The following is a 19,568-nucleotide window of genomic DNA, read 5'->3' as shown; positions in this document are numbered from 1 at the left end:
TCACACTGCGAAAACATGCAAGATATACTATATAAACCTGCATACGTTCATCTCACCATCAGGTCCAGCGTGTTTATCTTTGTTCAGTTGTAATTTGTCGTAGAATTAACCTCGCCGTTGACTAAAGGTCCTGTATTAAAATGGTAGAGTTTCCACCTTAAAATATTTTCACTGTTGCTTAAAAGTCTTTTTCGCCTACATCAACAGCATTAAAAATCAGCTTTGCAATATTGTCACAATCATTTTATTGTGTCAATTCAGTTTGTGATGTTGTCAGTCAAGTTCTTTGCATAACATTCCCCTTTATAACTGCAAAATGCTTTACAAGTGCACTTTAATCTGTGGCAAATTATCCCAAGTGCCCCATAAAATGTGTTCATTTATTTCAAGTGCCAATTTACTTTCATATATGTATTCCCTCTTATGTCTTTACATATTTAAAAATATTCCATTCAATTTTTTGTTGCATACATTTTATTCTTTACTAATACATGAAATGGTTATTTTTGATTTTTCAATGTAATAGGCTGAAGAATACCTTGAACCTGTCTGACATACTCCTGAAGGTACCTGTACCACAGGTACAGAAAACACAATGTAAACAAAGTAAAAAAAAAACGTTGCTCTGCTATTTTGGTTCTCACCCCCTTGGAAGGTGCCCAGCAGCTTCCTGATCACTGGGCAAGCCCACAGCATGATGAGAATGGGGGAGTGAAATGTGATTACACCCCCAAAACGTCATACACCAGGTGGCATGGCATCACGGACATGAGGCCACGCCTCCTTTTGCTTGAGCAATGAGTCTGCAGTGCTGAACTGGGTGACACCATTTACAATATACAATACAGGAGACCTATAGAAAATACAGACAGCATTATTGCAGCTTTTGGTGACTGTTATGGTGCATACACACGGGACGATCAACAACGATAACAATATCGTTGTACGATCTCCCGGGTGTGTGCCAGTTGTTCGATATCGAACATCCAGCCCAACATGTACCCACCAACGATGGCCCTATAGTAACCTGGTCGATATCAACCAGGTTGGCCTGCATGCATGGGCGATGGACGATATCGTTATTGTCCATACGTGCCCGTGCATCGCAGGTCGTTGGCCCTCGAAAATTGCACGATATGAACGATAACAATATGATCAATATTATTATCGTTCATATCGTCCATTTTAATCGTACCGTGTGTATGCACCATTACAATTTCTATTCATTCAGTTTGAGTATTAAAATTCTTATCAGACATAATGGTATTAATATACTAAGGATGGTACTGGTCACAGAGAATACAAATCATAAAATGTGTGTTTAATACTGTAGTTGGTGAAGTCATCTGATCTGAGGGGCTGATTCAGACCCGCTCGCGAGCGCAGGACGCTCGCAAGCGGGTCGATGGTGCCGAATTGCGCATGCGCACGACGGAGGGAGCTCCGTCGTGCGCAAGCGCGAGACCCGAATAACGACGGCCAAGCCGTCGTTATGGGTCTCGCACCAAAGGGGGCGTGCTGTCGATGGTGACTGACAGCACGCCCCCTTTGCTGGGCGTGCCGGGGGCGTGGCTGCCAGATGGAGGCGTTCCCATGGGAACGCCTACCGTCTGAGTCCGGCCCCACTGACATCACTAGTGATGTCAGTGGGAGTGATTTTGGTTATATATATATATATATTATATATATATATATATATATTTTATATATATATATATATGTATATATATATCCAAGGAGGCTAAAAAAATAGCCAAATGAGGGCGCTCACCGCACTAAAGAATAATGATTCAATCGGATTTATTAAAATAATGATATTCCACCATCAATATAGTCGACGTTTCGACCCCTAAGGGTCATTATCAAGACACATCAGCACTGACAAATATCCAGCATGTTGACAAAAGGCATACTGGTTATACCCCATGAGCTCACTTATAAAGCCTGGAGGATCAGCATTAGTTCAATTACACTAATTATAATGAAATTCACCTGAAGTACTGCATCACACTCTACAACACACCCGTTAGCTGAGAGGGCAGGAACAAAGAACACCTTCCCATTGGCATTAGGAGCGCTGTCGCAATAGCAGCTAATGACACACCACGTGTGATACCACAAGGCTGCATCGTTAGGAAAAACACAGAACCCGGAAGTGTCCTCGCACGGCAGACACTCATATGGCTGTGTAACTAGGCAACCAATCAAGCTTGCGGGTTAAGCGGCTTGCATGCGTGTCACATATCCGGAAGAGTCTGCACGCGCTGTAGCCACGCTCATATAATAGTACCACTTGGCAATACATCTTGGTAGCCAATCGAATAACAGCACATCCATGACAACCATCATCATGGATCTGTAGCTGAATAAACTATAAAGGGGGAATTCACTAGACGACAAAGTTGAACGACTGAACGATAACGATAAAATCGTTCGATAATCGTTTGAACATCGTTTGAACATCGTTTTAAAATTTGGTCTTTTAGACATTATCATCGTTCAAACATGCTGGTCAACCTGACGATATCGTCAGGTTCAGCATGTTTGCAGATGATTGATTGTGCCCGCATTGAACGACATATCGTTCAGTGTGGGTACCCTGCAGTGTAGTGAACGACTGAACGATAACGATATCGCTATCGTTCAGTCTCTTCACCGTTGGGTAGTGGATACCCTCCTTAAGGCCAAAGGGGGCATCCACTACACGATTTTAGCAGGCGATTGAACGATAACGATATCATTATCATTCAATCGCTTAAAAATCGTTTATAAATCGTGCAGTGTTTGGTCGTTAACGATCAACGATGCGCGCTCCCGCTGGTCGTTTGATCGTCTGATCAGTCGACTGAACATGCAGGTCAATTTCACTTGATCTATTAAAGATAGTTAGCAAATTGTTTGCAAATCGTTTGTAAATCATTTGTAAATCGTTTGCAAATCGTTCAGACTGAAAGATAAAATTTCAAGGGAAAAAATCAAGGGAAAATCGTTTGATCGTTTAGATTGGACAGGGAGTAGATCGTCTAGTGGATGTGCCCTGTAACGAATCAGGCAACTTACATAAGTATCGCATCACCAAAACTATCAGCGCACACTGAGGCTCAATTAGTGTTATACTGTTGCTAAGCAACAAATCAAACTGGCCAACCAGGCAACTGCCAAACCTAAAAATACCAATGGGTGTCCTGCTAACTATTTATTCAGGGAACATGTGCAATAAACCATAATATATCATAAATATTTTTCTACACAGCAGCTGCATAATTAAACTATTGATCCATGAAACCAAACTTAAGGGGCTCATATAATGTGTACCATAGTTTTCACAAACCTGCGTTTCACCACAATATTATAAAAAAATACAACATAAAATTAAACACCAATATAGTGAAAAAAAGTGAAAATAATAAAAAATAAATAATAAAAAAATAAATAATTCCACAGTCTATAAAACATACACAAAAGAGAAAATATCAAAACTCAAAAAAATAAAAAATATATAGCTTAATAGCATAACCAAAATTAAAATCAGCATAGCAACAAACCATGAATACATTGTGTTCCATATTAGTATTCAATATAAATATACTGGCAAGAAGGAAATGAAAGCTTCAGGGAAAAAAACATAATTTTAGGAATATTTTCAACGGATTATTCTCATTTAAACCGCAGGGAACTGTCGTGTTTCAGATTATAAATCCATCGTGCTTCCCGTTTTCGAAGTATTAATTCCCGATCACCACCTCTAATCAATTTTGGGACATGATCAATTAGCATACATCGCAAGAACGAGACCTGATGTCCAAGGTTCAAAAAATGTTTAGCGACTGGTTTATCACTTGTTCTAGACTCTAGGGCAACTCGAATGGAAGTCCGATGATTGGCCATCCTTTCTCGAAAGGGCCTGGTGGTCATTCCAATATAATATAGACCACACGGACATGTGAGGAAATACACTACATGATCCATTGTACAAAGGAGTTTATGTCTAATTTTAATCTTTTTCCCACTGTGTGGATGGGGAAACGTATCACCACTTATCATTGCCCGACAAGTGATGAAAGAACCACATTTAAAACATCCAGCCTTCATGGTATTAAGCCAGGACCTGGTCATCGTTTGTGGTTGCATCATAGGGCGCATCAAAATTTGCCTTAGATTAGGCCCCCTTCTGTAGGCTTCCATTGGCGGTGGACATTTCAACATCTTTAGTGCTGGATCAGTAGTGACCAAAGGCCAGTATTTCCTATAAATCTGTCCAGAGGCTGACGATAGATGATCGAAAGTGGTTACATGTACCAACTGGTCTGGATTCTTCGTCACACGATTAGAGACCGATGGCATTGAAAATCGTCAATAGGCCTTTTTAATACACCAATTAATAGTGTTTGGTGAGTACCCTCGTTCGAGAAAACGCAGCCTCATTTCATCAACTTGTTGTTTTGCCTTAACATCTGAAGAGTTAATCCGCAATACTCGCAAAAACTGCGACACAGGAAGACTCTCTTTAAGGGACACGGGATGTTGACTATTAGCCCTTAGAATCGTGTTTCGATAGGTCATTTTTCTAAACAGTGTAAAACCAAGTTGGTCATTGTCCTTGAATATTGATACGTCCAAAAAATCTATAGAATACATGTCAATATTGGAGGTAAACTTGACTGGTTTTGCCAGAGAATTGAAATGTTCAATCATTAAATCAAATTCAGACCTAGTGCCAGACCAAATGATAAAGATATCATCGATAAATCGTAAATATTTAACCAATTTATCACTAAAGCAATTGATGATATATTTCTCTACAAAAGCCGCCATGTATAGATTAGCACAAGAAGGCGCTAAATTAGAACCCATGGCTGTGCCGGTTACTTGGGTGTAATAATCGGACCCATACATAAAGTAATTTTGTCCAAGAATCAGCTCAATCAATGAGATCAAAAATTCAATAGGTGGTTTAGTTTGTTTCGCTAAAACCAAACAGTCACGAATTATATTAATACCATGTCTGTGTGGAATTATAGTATACAGCGACTGTACATCTAAGGTTGCAAGCCACATATGGGGCGCAATTGATGTCACTGTTTTCACCTTTTCAAGAAAATCCGAGGTGTCTCGGATATAGCTGCCGACATTTTTCACAAGAGGCTGGAGGAACTGGTCAACAAATAATGCCAAGGGTTGTAATAATGAGCCCCTCGCTGAAATGACACCTCGGATTTTCTTGTCAACATGCTGGATATTTGTCAGTGCTGATGTGTCTTGATAATGACCCTTAGGGGTCGAAACATCGACTATATTGATGGTGGAATATCATTATTTGAATAAATCCGATTGAATCATTATTCTTTAGTGCGGTGAGTGCCCTCATTTGGCTATTTTTTTAGCCTCTTTGGATATTTATTGGAGTACCTGTTTGGCCTTTCTCCCTAGTGGAGCACCCTGCTGAATGACTTTACTAAGGGATGTGAGTGCTGTATTTCTCAAATTTTCTATATGTATATATATATATATATTTATATTATTTATAATTTGGCATAAGAAATACATTTACTTACATTTACTTACACATTAAATCTAATCAGTCTACTACATACTCCATCACAAAAATAAAACCATACAACAGATCTGATCCTATTGTTTATAGTCAGACCCCAAACATTAAAAATCAGTTGCCAGATCTGCCCCCTTCTTCTTAGTTATTAAGGGGGTGATTCAATAGTTTTTTTTTTCACCATACTAAGTAATGGGCGCCCGATGTAGCAATTCAACGGTGTTTGGGCACCCATTAAATTATTGCGCTTGTCGCGTTCCAGTAGAGTTTAGCCACGTTAAACGGCTAAAGCCACCTAAAATCCTAGTGAGCGACAAATGAATTGCGCGGTTGGGCGTCCATTAGTAGCAGCTGCGGGTGCTAACAATTAAATACCCCCCCCCCTAAAAATCATACCCCAGATCTGAATTTCCCCAAATATTTCTTGATCTTCATTAAATGTGTGAAAATAAAAGCAATTCCATCAGTAAATGTTGGTCTTCCCCTGATTTCCCAGTATATAAATGAATGAAATATACATATTTATTCTGATGTACAATGTATTGCAAAAACACTACATTGTATTATGATACACAAAGAAGAACAGACCTGAGCTCTGTAATGTGGTGACTCAGGGCCTGATTCAGAGCCGGACGCTATTTGCGCTTGCTCGTTCAGAAAAAGCGGCCGGATATTTAAATAGAGCGCTCAATCTTTGCGGTCTGTTGACGCCTCTATGTCTGAGCGAGCGAACGAAATATGCGCTCGCTATTTTGTAAAAACTCCCCCTGGCCGTTCGCATCATACGTCATCTCCGCTATTTATTAGATTAATCGAGTACATCGAAAGGCGTCTGAACTGCTCGCAGTGCTTGTGGTTGGATTCTCCTACCGCAATCATGCGAACAGTTCAGGCTAAGAGACAACCAATTGACGTGGCCGATGACGCTGCTTTGTTAATTATGCACACCCTTAAAACGCCCGTTTTGACCGTTTGGCACGTCTGCGTTCGGATCTCCACTCCCCGTTTTCAAGCACCTTCCCCTGTTACCACCCATAAACGCCTCATCCTATCACTCAAATTAGCAGGCACTCGCTATTTTGCAAACACACGATTTGCGACCGCACTGACTGGTTGGCGCATGCACATTACGACCCATACACATGGGGATGGTGACAGGAGGGTGGTCGGTGAAACATAGGTGTGTCTGTCCATTTCAACGCTGTTGCATGGGCGTGCATAAATTAGCCAGTGCGATGGTATACTCAGCTTGAGTACTTATTGCGTGCAATGAAGTTAGCAATTTCTAAGTAAGGTCAGGGCTGCTGTAATTCTGCGTGAGGGGCCGATGGTACTCGATGTTACCGATGTTTAAGGAGGTTTGCAAAGGTGTTACAGATGTAAGATAGAGGTAGTGGGAGGCAGTGGGCTTCTCTATGCTGGCAGTGCGATGACATTGCGATAGCGATCATTTGCATATTTTCGCAGCAGACCTGCGTGCGATTACGGAGCTGGGATCACAGTAGCGATCCTTAATTATCAGGCCCATAGTGCAGAACAGGGACCTGCATGATCGCAGTGCCTTCTATACTGTAGCCGGATTGAGAGGCTGCAGCCATTTGGGGTCAGTGCTGGGTAGCGTTCTCGAGAACAGGGGCGTGTCATCCCCATTTTCTGGGAGTGGCGAGGCCAGTGTCTGCGTCTACCAAAACATATTTACTGGCCTCGGCAAAGCAGATGAGGCGGCCATTCTGAGTAAATGTGCGTACACACTAGACGACTCGCAAAAGATGCCCTTGAACTCCTCCGGCAACTCCCCTGCACTTCCAGACAAGCGATATCGTGCATAAACTGCCCAATCTGACAAACGGTCTGACCAACGACCTGAATCTCATTAACAAGATTGGCAGATCTTGCCTGCTGTAGGCAAGATCTGAAGATGTGATGTACGACCCGCGGGGACGCGCATCGGCATCGTGATTGTGAGTGGACACTCGCGATTTGAACATATTTTACACAATTTGTCGTTCCGATACGTCGAAATTGCACAAATCGTGCAAATTATCGTCTAGTGTGTATGCACCTTAAGCTTAGGTCAGACGTAGGTATCGGATCTGAGATGCTGGCTGGAGGCGTCTTTTTACTTCAGACGCCTCCTGCAGCATTGGCATATATGCACAGAGGCTGCGTCCAAAGACACATCTGTGGATATAATTACTAAAGTGCAGGTTTTTAGAAGTGCAGATGTTGCCCATAGCAACCAATCAAATTCTACTTAACATTTATCTAGCACCTTCTAGAAGATAGAATGTGATTGGTTGCTATGGGCAACATCTCCACTTCTAAAAACCTACATTTTAGTAAATATACCCCCTGCTGTGTGCATAGAATATATCTCTGTATCAGGCCCTCAGTTTAGTGATACAGCCAGTACTATTGTACATGTCACCACTTGCGTCAAGATGGACACATCATTTTTGGGAGTCTGTATGGCCATATTGAGGAATATGCCCCCTAAGTATCAGAATTTCTGTGCAGTGTGACAAGTTAGTAACAGTATTGTACAGATCTGACCCCACTGATAATTGCTCCCATGTCATTGTAAGGATTACTGGTAGAGACCACAGCCATCATGTCCGCAGCACTAGCATGTCTGAGTAATCACAGTCAGAAATAAGACCTCTGCCATTTAGAAACAAGCTGAAGGGAAGAGCGTCGTAGCAGATGTCAGATGACGCTTACGGTCATAAATGAACATAAAGGGAGCTTTGTGCTTGCACCTACATGATGAATTAGTTCCACATTGTATTTAATAGTTTGTTACATGAGCCATATAAAGAAATATTATGCATTTGAGATACTCTGCGTTAAATGCCTAGTAATTCTAACTACCATTTCCGTTCAGCTTTGCAATTCCGTCCTTGCAATTATGGTAATGCAGCAGCATGCATTACTTATCCGAGCTGCATCTAAAGACGCAGCATCGGATAAACTGCTATAACATCGTCCGGCTAAGTAACCCATGGGGCCAAGCAAACCGGCCCCTTGCAGAAACAAGAGGCCATGAAGTCTCCATCAGCCGACAGAGATCCTGGCCTCTTCCCTCCCCCCAATGGCGGCAACACGCTGCCCCCTCCCGCCCACAAATGGCAGCAGACTGTCCCGACCATCTTAAATCTGCCTTCAGCAGTGCACTAGCAGGCCACACCATTACCTTCATGGCCTGCAAATAAATGTTCCCTATAGTGGTTAAATTTTCCACAGAATGTCATTAGGGAACGGAGACTGGGGAAGAGAGAACTGCATTTACCCCGTGATTTTAGTAGAAAGGGGATTAATATTTATTTACATACTGTACATGCAACCCATAAAAGAAACGGACTGTCATATCCTGGCAAGGATCTAAAGACAGGCGTCAATATGCCGACGCCTGTCATTAGACATACGCCAAGGGCCTGATACCCGGCATCCCGATCACAGGGACACCGGGATCGAGCGCAGATAGTCGCAGGGGGGGGTTAGGTTTAGGGTTCCTGGGGGGGACTTAGGGTTAGGCATCCCCTGGGAACTTAGGTTTAGGCTAGGGGAAGGGGGGGTTAGCGTTAGGCATCCCGGGGGGGACTTAGGTTTAGGTGGCTGGGAAGGGGGGGTTAGGTTTATGCACTTAGAGGGGGGCTTAGGGTTAGGCACTGGGAGGGAAGGTTAGGGTTAGCCACCCCTAAGGGAGGGTTAGGGTTAGGGGGTAGAAATAGGTCAGTATACGGTTACTTTCCTACTGAGGAACCATTTGCAAAGTGAGTGACAGGTAGTCAGCATTTGGGGATGGAAATGGGGGGGTTGTTAGAAGAACGTAGATGTGTCTGACCGTTTGATCGCCCCTTCATGGGCGTGGATAAATTAGCCATTGCGATCTCTGTGCAGCATTAGTGAGAGGACGCAGTTGCATTACCGTCCGTCTCTGAATCCCACCCTCTGTTCAGAAATGCTTATGTGTCATCTACACACTGCTAAGTGCGGGCGATGTACAGCAGAAAACACTTTGTTTTTGACCTGGATGGTAGCGCTCTCAGGAGATGCTTCTGTAACCTAGAAGTGCGGTAATAGGAAAATGCCTGAAGCTGGGCACGGAGTAACAATGTAAGCATCACATCAATAGTCCATCTGGAGAGTTTCCCAAACTTCGCCATTACAGTCCATGTTTTAAGGATATCCATGCTTGAGTCCAAATGTAGTGGCGTAACTAGGGTATTTGGATCCCAGGGCAAGTTAAAAAACAGAGGACCCCCCAAAGTATGTGTGCACGTCTTGGGCGTGTGCCGAAAAGGGGGTATGGCCACATGCCACAAGGGGTGTGGTCACTGAAAATGGGGGCATGTCAACATGACACACCACCGTTTCTCGTCACACTGAGAACATTTCTTTCCATTCCATATGCACCTTAATGCCCCCAGTAGTAGTGCCCCTCTTGCAAGCCCACTGTACTAGTGCCCCTTATGCAATGTCCCCAGTAAAAGTGCCTCTTATGCAGTGCCCCCTTATACAGTGCCCCAAGTAGTGCCCCTTGTGCAGTGGCCCAGTATTGCCCCTTATACAGTGCCCCCAGTAGTGCACCCTTATACAGTGCCCCTCATGCAGTGCCACTAGTAGTGCCCCCAGTAGTGTCACTAATACAGTGCCCCTTATGCAGTGCTCCCAGTAGTGCCCCTTATACAGTGCCCCCAATAGTGCCCCTTATACAGTGCCCCATGCAGTGCCCCCAGTAGTGGCCCCCCTATGCAGTGCTACAAGCAGTGCCCCTTATACAGTGCCCCTAGTAGTGGTCCCTACTATGCAGTGCTCCCAGTAGTGCCCCTTATACAGTGCACCCAGTAGTAGTCCCCCCTATGTATTGGCCCCAGTAGTGCCCCTTATACAGTGCCCCCAGTAGTGGTCCCCCCTATGCAGTTCTCCCAGTAGTGTCCTTTATACAATGCCCCCAGTTGTGGTCCCCCCTATGCAGTGCCCCGAGTAGTGGCCCCCCCTATGCAGTGCCCCCAGTAGTGGTCCTCCCTATGCAGTGCCCCCAGTAGTGTCCCTTACACAGTGCCCCCAGTAGTGGTCCCAACTATGCAGCACCCTTTTTACAGTGCCCTCAGTAGTGATCCCCCCTATGCAGTGCCTCTTATACAATGCCCCCAGTAGTGGTCCCCCCGATGCAGTGCCCCCAGTAGTGGTCCCCCCTATGCAGTGCCCCCAGTAGTGGTCCCCCCTATGCAGTGCCCCCAGTAGTGTCCCTTATACAGTGCCCACAGTAGTGGCCCCCCTATGCAGTGCTCCTTATACAGTGCCCTCTGTAGTGGTTCCCACTATGCAGTGCCCCCAGTAGGGCCTCTTATACAATGCCCCCAGTAGTGGTCCCCCTATCCAGTGCCCCCAGTAGTGCCCCTTATACAGTGCCCCCAGTAGTAGTCCCCCCTATGCAGTGCCCCCAATAGTGGTCTCCCCTATGCAGTGCCCCTTACATATATAACACAAAGACACACAAATAAACCCCCACAATACTTAAATGAATCCCTGCTCCTGCGCCTACCGCTGTCCGCTCCTCCGTCCTCTCGCTCGCACTATGACGTCTCTCCCATCACCCACTGTGGGAGCCGGAAGGCAGGGCTCATGAGTGTGCTCCAGCTCGGCTTCGGCCATGGGTGTTCTGCAGCAGCCAATGAAAGTCTGTCTGACACACTGCCGCCGGGAAGTACGAGTGTACTATACAGCACCGGCGGCGGTGTGTTTCATTTACTGTGTAGTGCGGATCGCACTCACTGACTGAAACCACTGTCCTGGACTGTGGTGCGCCCCCCCTCCCCCCGTGGCGCTGATCCGATGGTGCCCAGAGCACATGCCTCAGCCGACCCCCCCCTAGTTAAGCCACTGTCCAGATGGTTAAATCAAATTTACTGAGGTACTACTTAAATTCATACATGCCTACTCATGTGGCGCTCCCGGCCCCCTGGATATGTAGGCAAATCTCCCAGCCGCCATCACCCACCTGCCCCCCCCTGCATCACCCAGGATCCCCCGCATCCCAATACATACATCCACGCAGCAGGGGGGTGACGCGATTCGCGCTGACTTGCGGCATCGTGACCCTGCCCCCTGCTTCATAATGTCATTAATATTGGCATTTTGAAGAGGGGGTGGGGCCACAATGACGCAATTGAGCGGCCACTCCCCCAGTCCCGCCCCTAATACTACATCATCGTCGTGCCCCCTTCTGCCACACCACGCCCCCCGCAGTAGAAGCCTCATTCAGCTCCCTCCCAGAAAGAGGGAGCTGAATGTCGGTAAGTATGGTTAAATCACCTGTGCTCAAGCTCGGATATCCTTAAAACCTGGACAGTAATGGCGGAGTTTGGGAACCTCTGGTCTAACCTCTTGCAGTCAGATGACAATGGGACTGTCTTTAGTACATGTTACACTTTTTTGATTTTAAAGCTTTAAAGTGAGCCTAATATTAACCTTTTGTGCCAAAGTATTTGACAGCACTCAGTCAGCTTATACATTATGTCACATTCTGTTTAATAACCTGATACTGTGTTAACATATTATTTAATAACATATCACCTCCACTCCAGCAACCTGCGAAGCGTGCTCCCCCTAGTGGCTCTGTGCTATTGTACAAGTTGCATGATCTCAAACTATAGTGTTGTCTCTTTTATGCTTTGCAGTGTTCACCATCCTGTCTAAGGTGCACTCTGACCACAATGTCTATCCGTCCTCTGGGGTCCTGTTTGTTCATGTTCTGGAGAGAGAGAGCTACAAGGGGGAATTCCCTCCTTATCCAAAGCCAGGTATGAAAATGTAACTATATTTACTTATATCTATTCCCCCCATTCCTTCTGGTCAATAAGGCAAATAGTACACTGGGTACTGTAATAGGGGCTCATTGATAGACATAAAACATCATGCTCCCAAATAGCAAATCCATCATCCTCCTGCTAATACCCCCCCCCCCCCCTAGTGAGTGGGAGCATCATACGCGTTGTCTCAAGTTATTTTACTTCATAGTGGTCATTGTGTTTTGATGATTCCTCCCTATTGTACCGCGCTGCAGAGTGTGTAGGGGTCTTATAAATAGGAGGTAATAATAATAGAGGCTATAAGTATGGTTACGTTCATCTGTGACTGACATTGGAACCTATATCTGAAAGGCAACGTTTAGCTTCCATCCAGTCTCAGGTTTGTGTAAAACACTCTAGGCCACAATCTGATTTTCATGTCTGTCCCAGCCGCCAGTAATTATATAGTGCCATGGCTTTATCCAGAATGGATGTGGTGTAGGTGAATGCGGGAGTGGTTTAGGCGAATCAGGTCATGATTTGGGTAAGCCTCTATTTAATCCCTATTTTCTAATAGGGAGTGTTGGCGGGAATGAGTGAGGCCATGTAGGACCATGCCAGGGACAGCAGGCTGGGGCAGAAGCGTCACCCGGTCTGGTGACACCCGGTGCACACTCAGTATCCCCCTCATGCGGCGGTGCTGAAAAGGGGGCATGGCCTAACAGGAGGGGCGTGTCTCCTAGGAAATCCCTCAGGGGGTGTGCCCAGCATCCCCGGTGATGCTGCACTGCCGGCTGACCCTGAAGACTAGTTCCTGCACTTTCGGCTCCTCCGCTGTGACAGGAGCCGAGTGCTACAGGAGAATGTCACACTGCAGCACCCGTCTCCTGTCACCGAGGAGGAGCCGGGATCGTCCCGCACCCCCATAGCAATGCCACTGGCCTGCTGTAGCGGCGGAGATCAATATGCAGAGCTGGATTACCCATTAGGCAATTTAGGCTCCAGCCGAGGGCCCATTGCTCACTGAGAGTCCCTGGAGGGTGGAAAGTTGGTCCAAGGCTTGGCTGAGGCCCCCTGGCTATGAGAGTGGAACTTTCTTTGCTTTTTTATCTCAATACCTATTTCAGTACTGTACATACTAAAACATTCTTCCATTGGCTCTCTAATCATGTAGTATTTCCACTCATTTATTTTATGCAAACAGGATACAGGAGAAGTTGCCCTAAGCAACCAATCAGCTTCTGTCGTTTCAAAGACTGTGCCAGATAAATGACAGAAGCTGATTGGTTAGTTTGGGCAACTTCCCCACTCCATCTCTTTCCTGTTGAAATATGGAGTGCGCTACTGCATTGCCTCCATAAATGCTCCTTACATGAAGCATTCACCTTTACCAAGATGGCCGCAGTTTAGTCTTTTGCACGGCGCCATCTTGTCACTGTGTGTGAGCGCCACGGTGGGACACAGATGTGTTCCGTTTAGCTTCAGAGACCCTGACAATTTATTCTGCCGGTATCCTGCTCTATCTGTATATAGCGCTAGATTGCTGCACCACTACCTTCATACATCACCGGCCGATGCTCTGTATGTTCCGCTCAAGCACCGCACCATCCAGAATACTAAGGGCCGTATTTAATTAGCGTAGAAATCAAGCGATTTTTGCAAAAAAAAACAGGCGAAAATAGACGAAAAAGGACAAGCAGGAAATTGTGTCTGTACCCCCAAAAGTGGCTGACGTACATCGGAAAATAATGTAGAAGTGTGTTATTGCCCGTAATAAAAGTGTTTACGGTATTTAAATTGCGTCGGTTGGTTGTAATTTGCGTATATGAAAAAAACTTTAAAAAATGATAGAAAGTTATTTTTATTTCCAGGAAATTACTGTTCCACGTAAATTTGACATACGTTAAAATGGGTGCAAGCATATTTTCGTGTCGTAAAAGCGCACTTTTAAAAATCGTTAAAAAAGCTCCTGCTGCAACCACGTGCGATGTTTAAAATACTCGACGCATCCATATCGCCCCCCGAAATACTAGGCCCAATACGTTAAACCCATTTTCAAAGGTTTTTTTTGTTCTCCAAAAATTTGACCGGTCGTTTTGCGCCAAATTACGCAACTTTCAAAATTTGTTTAGGGTCATTTATCATTAGGGAGTATCATTATTATTCTGAAATAAATGCCTACAATTTTTAGTAAAAAATAGGGATTTTTCTATTTTTTTTCACGTACTGAGATGGTGAAAACTTTTCGCCTGTTTTTTCCCGAAAATCGTCCATTTTCGCTGTTTTTTTCCGGCGAATGTTGGCAGATTTCGCCGCTATTTGAATACGGTATAAGTGTATAACTGTGAGTATTGCTGTACGAACAACTTCTGGTATCTACTACTATAACCTCAATATCTCCAAGACTACACATCTCCCCCATGATCAGCTGTCCATGTTGCCGCCCCCTAAGACTTGCTGCCTGTGCCTGCTGCCACATAATACTTAAACCCGTGTATTGCGTCTAAATATTATGTTCTTTTCTGTTTAGAGCATATCGGAGAAATGGCTCAGTCAGCAATCCTCATAAACAAAGCAAGGGAATATTTTGGACATTTTGTAAGAAATTACAGCATAAACAACTTCTTTCTTTTTAAGTATAAAATAAAACATTTATACTGTACATAGACTTTGTTTTATACATAGAACATGGGGGGGAAATTTACTAAAAGTCGATTTTGGTTCCATTTAAAAACCAACAAAAATACAGCCAACATCCCCACAAAATCGACCACAGTGTTTCTATTCAAAATAGAACATTTACTAACAGCCGATTTTGGGATCCATTCTGATTTTGATGGTGCATTGGTCCTATTTGAATTTCTATTTGAAGTTCTAAATGTGTTCTATTCACCCCCAATAGAACTCAAAATTATACAAAAGCATTCCTATTGGCCAAAACATGTCACATGCACTGTATTACCCACAAACACCTTTATCCCAGTGCTAATTTGCATATCCATGATTTTTAAAATGTCATTGCTACAGTATGCCCTTAAATGCCTGATTTGTACAGCCAGAGTGCCCCTCATATTGCGTTTTCAGACAATTCTACATGATTTAAAGCCAAATCAGGGGCATATTTATAATGGGTGCACACGGGCCCCTGGGTCCAGGGGGGGCCCACAACGCACACCCTGCACCCATCCTTTTTTTTTCCTACTTACCTCTCCGAAAGTCCAACGGAGCAGCGCTACACAAAACCCCTGGAAAATGGCCGCCGCGGCCACTTTCCCGGCATTTTACGCATGCACAGTAGGAAATCACCAGTAAAGTGGCCGCCACAAAATTTTCCTGGGGACCTGCGCATAAACAGTAGACTCCCGGAACAGACTAGTGTCTACTGCTACTGTCAGCTCTGACGGCAACCGGAGAGAGAGGAGAGTGAGCTGAACGTAGAGTGAACACGGGCCCCCTCCTCTCTTAATACGCCCCTGAACCAAATAGAACTGTTTCTGATGGTTCTATTGGAAATGGTGATTTTGAGTCTATTTTTGGTCTATTTTCTAATCGACTGTTAGTAACTAAGCTTTTTCTACTGATGGCTATGGAAAAGTACCAATGGTCTATTTTAAGTTCTATTTGCGTGTGAATTCGAATTTCGGGGGATTTTGAGTCGGTTTTGCCTTTAGTAAATACTGGATTGTCAAAATCACCACCAATTAAATGGAAAATCACCACGAAAAAGAATGGAACTGAGAATCGATCCTTAATAAATTTCCTCCATGGTGTAGGAAACTCATTTTAACAGCTTGATGACTCCGCCCCTATTCAATCATTCCTCCAGATCTGGTTGAGGTACTTACATGATCTTCTTGTCTCTTACGCAGGTGAGCTAAGTAATGATCCCATAACATTTAATACAAATTTAATGGGTTATCCAGATCGTCCGGGATGGCTGCGCTATATTCAGCGAACGCCTTACAGTGACGGGGTACTCTATGGATCTCCCACTTTCGAGAGTGTGGGAAAGCCCACAATTATTGAGGTATGCTATATTATTATGTCATCTTTTTATATCAATATCTTCATATCATTATCTCTTTAGAAGTAAAAATATACTTTATTTCAAGCTGTGCATAAATAGCTACATAGACACAACTTATAACAATAATAAAATATAAGGAAGTCTGACAGGGGCTGAGGAAAGGGTGTTTTTTTTTTTTTTAAATATACATTAAGTGTCACATAAGATTTGTAGATGGAACAGACAATGGGGTCATCACTCTACCATTTATGTATGAGGTTTATAAACTGCCAAAAACATTAATCTTGCCATGGTAGAAGCGCACAGCTGTGTCCTTGCATGGTACTTGGTATAACCTTTCCATTGTCATAGAACACAGATTTAGCAAAGGATAGAATATTAAAGGCGATTATACAGCCAGTGTGGTACAAAATAACAGTTTCCATGAAATATCTGAAACTTAAGAAATGACTATGTTTGATAAACTGTAATTCTTAGGAGTGTTCGCTACAAATTTGTTTTTATTTTTTAAATTAAGAGTTATTACAGACCAATAAAAAAAAGTACCTTGGCAGTTTTGCGGTAGTGAAGAAGAAGTAGGGTGGGTATTGTAAGTACCCAAATGACTGCCTATTCAATTTAAATGGGCATATCACCTTTCGTTACAAAGGTGCCCATTTATCAATAATCACATACTCCCTGCCATCTGCGATACTAGCTCCAATGATCGCATTGCAGAATGTGATAATAGCTCCCAAATGTATTAAATAGCTTACGCCGGGACAGGGGTTTCCGAAAGGAACCCGTCCCTGCAATGCGCTCGGTGTGAAGTGACTGCATCAGCGGTCTTTTCACTTTTCTATAAGGAGTTCTGTGCACACACGGTCTACAGACCACGCATGTGCAGCGGCCATTGCCAGGGAGGGTTCCCAGAGTAATCCTCTCTTGGTATATTTTGCAAAGTGTATCTGTAGCGGGTAAGTTTAGACGACTCTTTGGGCCATGCTTGCAAGGTAGCAACCTTTTCAAAAGTGGTAAGAAAGGCCTCCACATCATCTGAGGCCTGCATTTGGGGAGTACTGGCGCAGTTACCACTGCTTGATGCTGTTTAAAAAAGTCCAACATTTGTTGCAAAATGGCTTCCATGGTGGTCTTTTTAGGACCCAGGCCTTCATTCAGAGGCGGCCGTACGGTCTACGACCGCACAGCCGCCTCGATGTTTGTCAAGTGCGCATGCGCACGAGGGAGCCGGCTCCTTCATGCGCATGCGTGAGACCCGCTACGACCGACAGCGCCGGTCGTAGCGGGTCTCTTTCCAAAGGGGGCGAGCTGTCTATGTTGATTGACAGCTCGCCCCGTTTGGAAGGCGGGCCGGGGGGGGTGGCAGCCCAAATGGAGACGTTCCCATGGGAACGCCTACCGTTTGGGGGAGGCCCCACTGACATCACTAGTGATGTCAGTGGAGAGCTTCCGACTCTGACAGAGCCAGAAGCTCTCCGGGGCTTACGACAAGTGAGACCCTACCCTAGGGTCTCGTCGTAAGCCCTGATGGTCGCGATGGTCTCTGACCATCGCGACCATCACCCTAGCGGGCGTTAGAGCTGTGGGTGTAAACCCACAGCCTAACGACCGAAACAGAGGCGGGCGGTCAGGATGCAAGCGGCCGCCCAGTTTCTGAGCGACCGCTTGCATCCTCCGACCGCCTCTGAATGAGGCCCACAGTCTTATCCCACTTCTGACACCACAATGTAGCGGGTAAGTTCAGACGACCAATGGGACACTGAGGTGTTGCAAACAAGAAAGCTTTTTATTCCAGAGTTGAAAAGGCAGAGCCAGTGTAACGGCTTCTTACATAAGGCAGTCACAGTTCAGGAACAATAAATCAGCTTACATGAGACATCAGTTCAAACGAGCAGAGTATTCACAGCAGTCATGGTTCAGATTGTCCAGCATAGAGAGAGCTGCTGAAGGTGCAACCACTCCCTCACATTTCCATTGACTAACTAAACTTACCACCTTGAAAAAGTCGGCATACCGGATGAAACGCATTGGGCCACGCCCCTTACCTACAGGATTTTTCATGAGAGAACTTTTTTTTGCATGTTAAACAACTTTGAGACTTTATCTACAGTTGTATGACTCCTGTGTACAGGATGTTTATTTAGAGACTCTCCTGAGTCATAAGATATACTTGAATAAATTAGTTTTTTTACCAGACTGAAGTCTGTAGTATATTTTATCACATCACAAAGTGTGCAGCAGCATATCCCACATATCCAGTACAGTCTTAAGCATCTGCAAGAGCACGGGGACAAGGAGAACCAGCAGGAGTGACACAACATATTGGGCAAGTACAAGCCATTTCTTACCTACCTGCATCATCGTGTTCACCATGATCCCTGATACTGTGCCAATGTATTGTATTTGAGGTGGAATGCGAATAAGGAGGCTTATGGTACCTCAAGCACACTATAAGAACACCCATCCTACAGACATCACGAAATAAACTTTTTTGGAGCCACATATTCCCTGGGACTATCCAAAGACCCTTCTCCATAAGAGACATTCCCGGTCAGGGATGAGGAACGCACATCATCTTTGCAGTTGTTTAAATTATCTTTAAGAACACCCTACCTACAGATTCAAGTTGGGGCTTTATGTTAAAGATATTAGCAGGACATTTTGCAGTTTAAACATCAAGAAAGTGGCTTCTTCATTCATTTTATGTTCACCATCAACACATTATAATTGCCCCAGAGCGCACCACTATTATTTATTTAATCAATTATTTTGAGAGGTCGGGATACCTCTACTAGTGGAGCAGCTAGGGACAATTTCAAGATAGGACTGAGAGCGCTGTAAACTCCTATTTTAATTTACCAGGCATTTATACCTTAATTGAGGTAAGGGTGTGCTTCCTCGCTGGCTACAGGGAGGTTAACCCTTTCCTCAGAATGTGGGAGAGACCCACTCTGTCACATACCTCCTCATTAAAGGGCGAACCTAAATTGTCTGCGGCGGAAGCTCGACTCTCCAGCTCAGTTCAGGACAAAAAAATCTGCATTCATATGTAGACGTCCCGGTCTGTGCCGGACTTCAAAAGAAAAAGGCCGGATAGCCAGGTACCACCTTGTCAGTCTTGCGTTAGAATCTTTCATGGACTGCAACCACTTTAAAGGTGCATGATCTGTAACCACAGTAAACCTGGCCCCATAAA

General features: G+C 44.6%; 1 protein-coding gene across 5 annotated transcripts in view; it reads left to right on the top strand.

The window, feature by feature from the left end:
* The window catches only part of SGCE (sarcoglycan epsilon), a 128,295-nt gene that overhangs the window by 17,151 nt on the left and 91,576 nt on the right, over nucleotides 1-19,568 (top strand). For all 5 annotated transcript variants that reach the window (XM_088459611.1, XM_088459610.1, XM_088459609.1 and 2 more), the window contains exons 2-3: nucleotides 12,235-12,357; nucleotides 16,215-16,372. In XM_088459611.1, the coding sequence (XP_088315737.1) occupies nucleotides 12,235-12,357; nucleotides 16,215-16,372 (281 nt within the window). The remainder of the gene's footprint in view (nucleotides 1-12,234; nucleotides 12,358-16,214; nucleotides 16,373-19,568) is intronic.

This window comes from Taudactylus pleione, unplaced genomic scaffold (genome assembly GCF_031769625.1).
Source record: "Taudactylus pleione unplaced genomic scaffold, aTauple2 ptg000916l, whole genome shotgun sequence".
Classification (NCBI taxonomy): domain Eukaryota; kingdom Metazoa; phylum Chordata; class Amphibia; order Anura; family Myobatrachidae; genus Taudactylus; species Taudactylus pleione.
The sequence above is the reverse complement of the archived record's forward strand: the minus strand, read 5'-3'. Positions and strand labels throughout refer to the sequence as shown.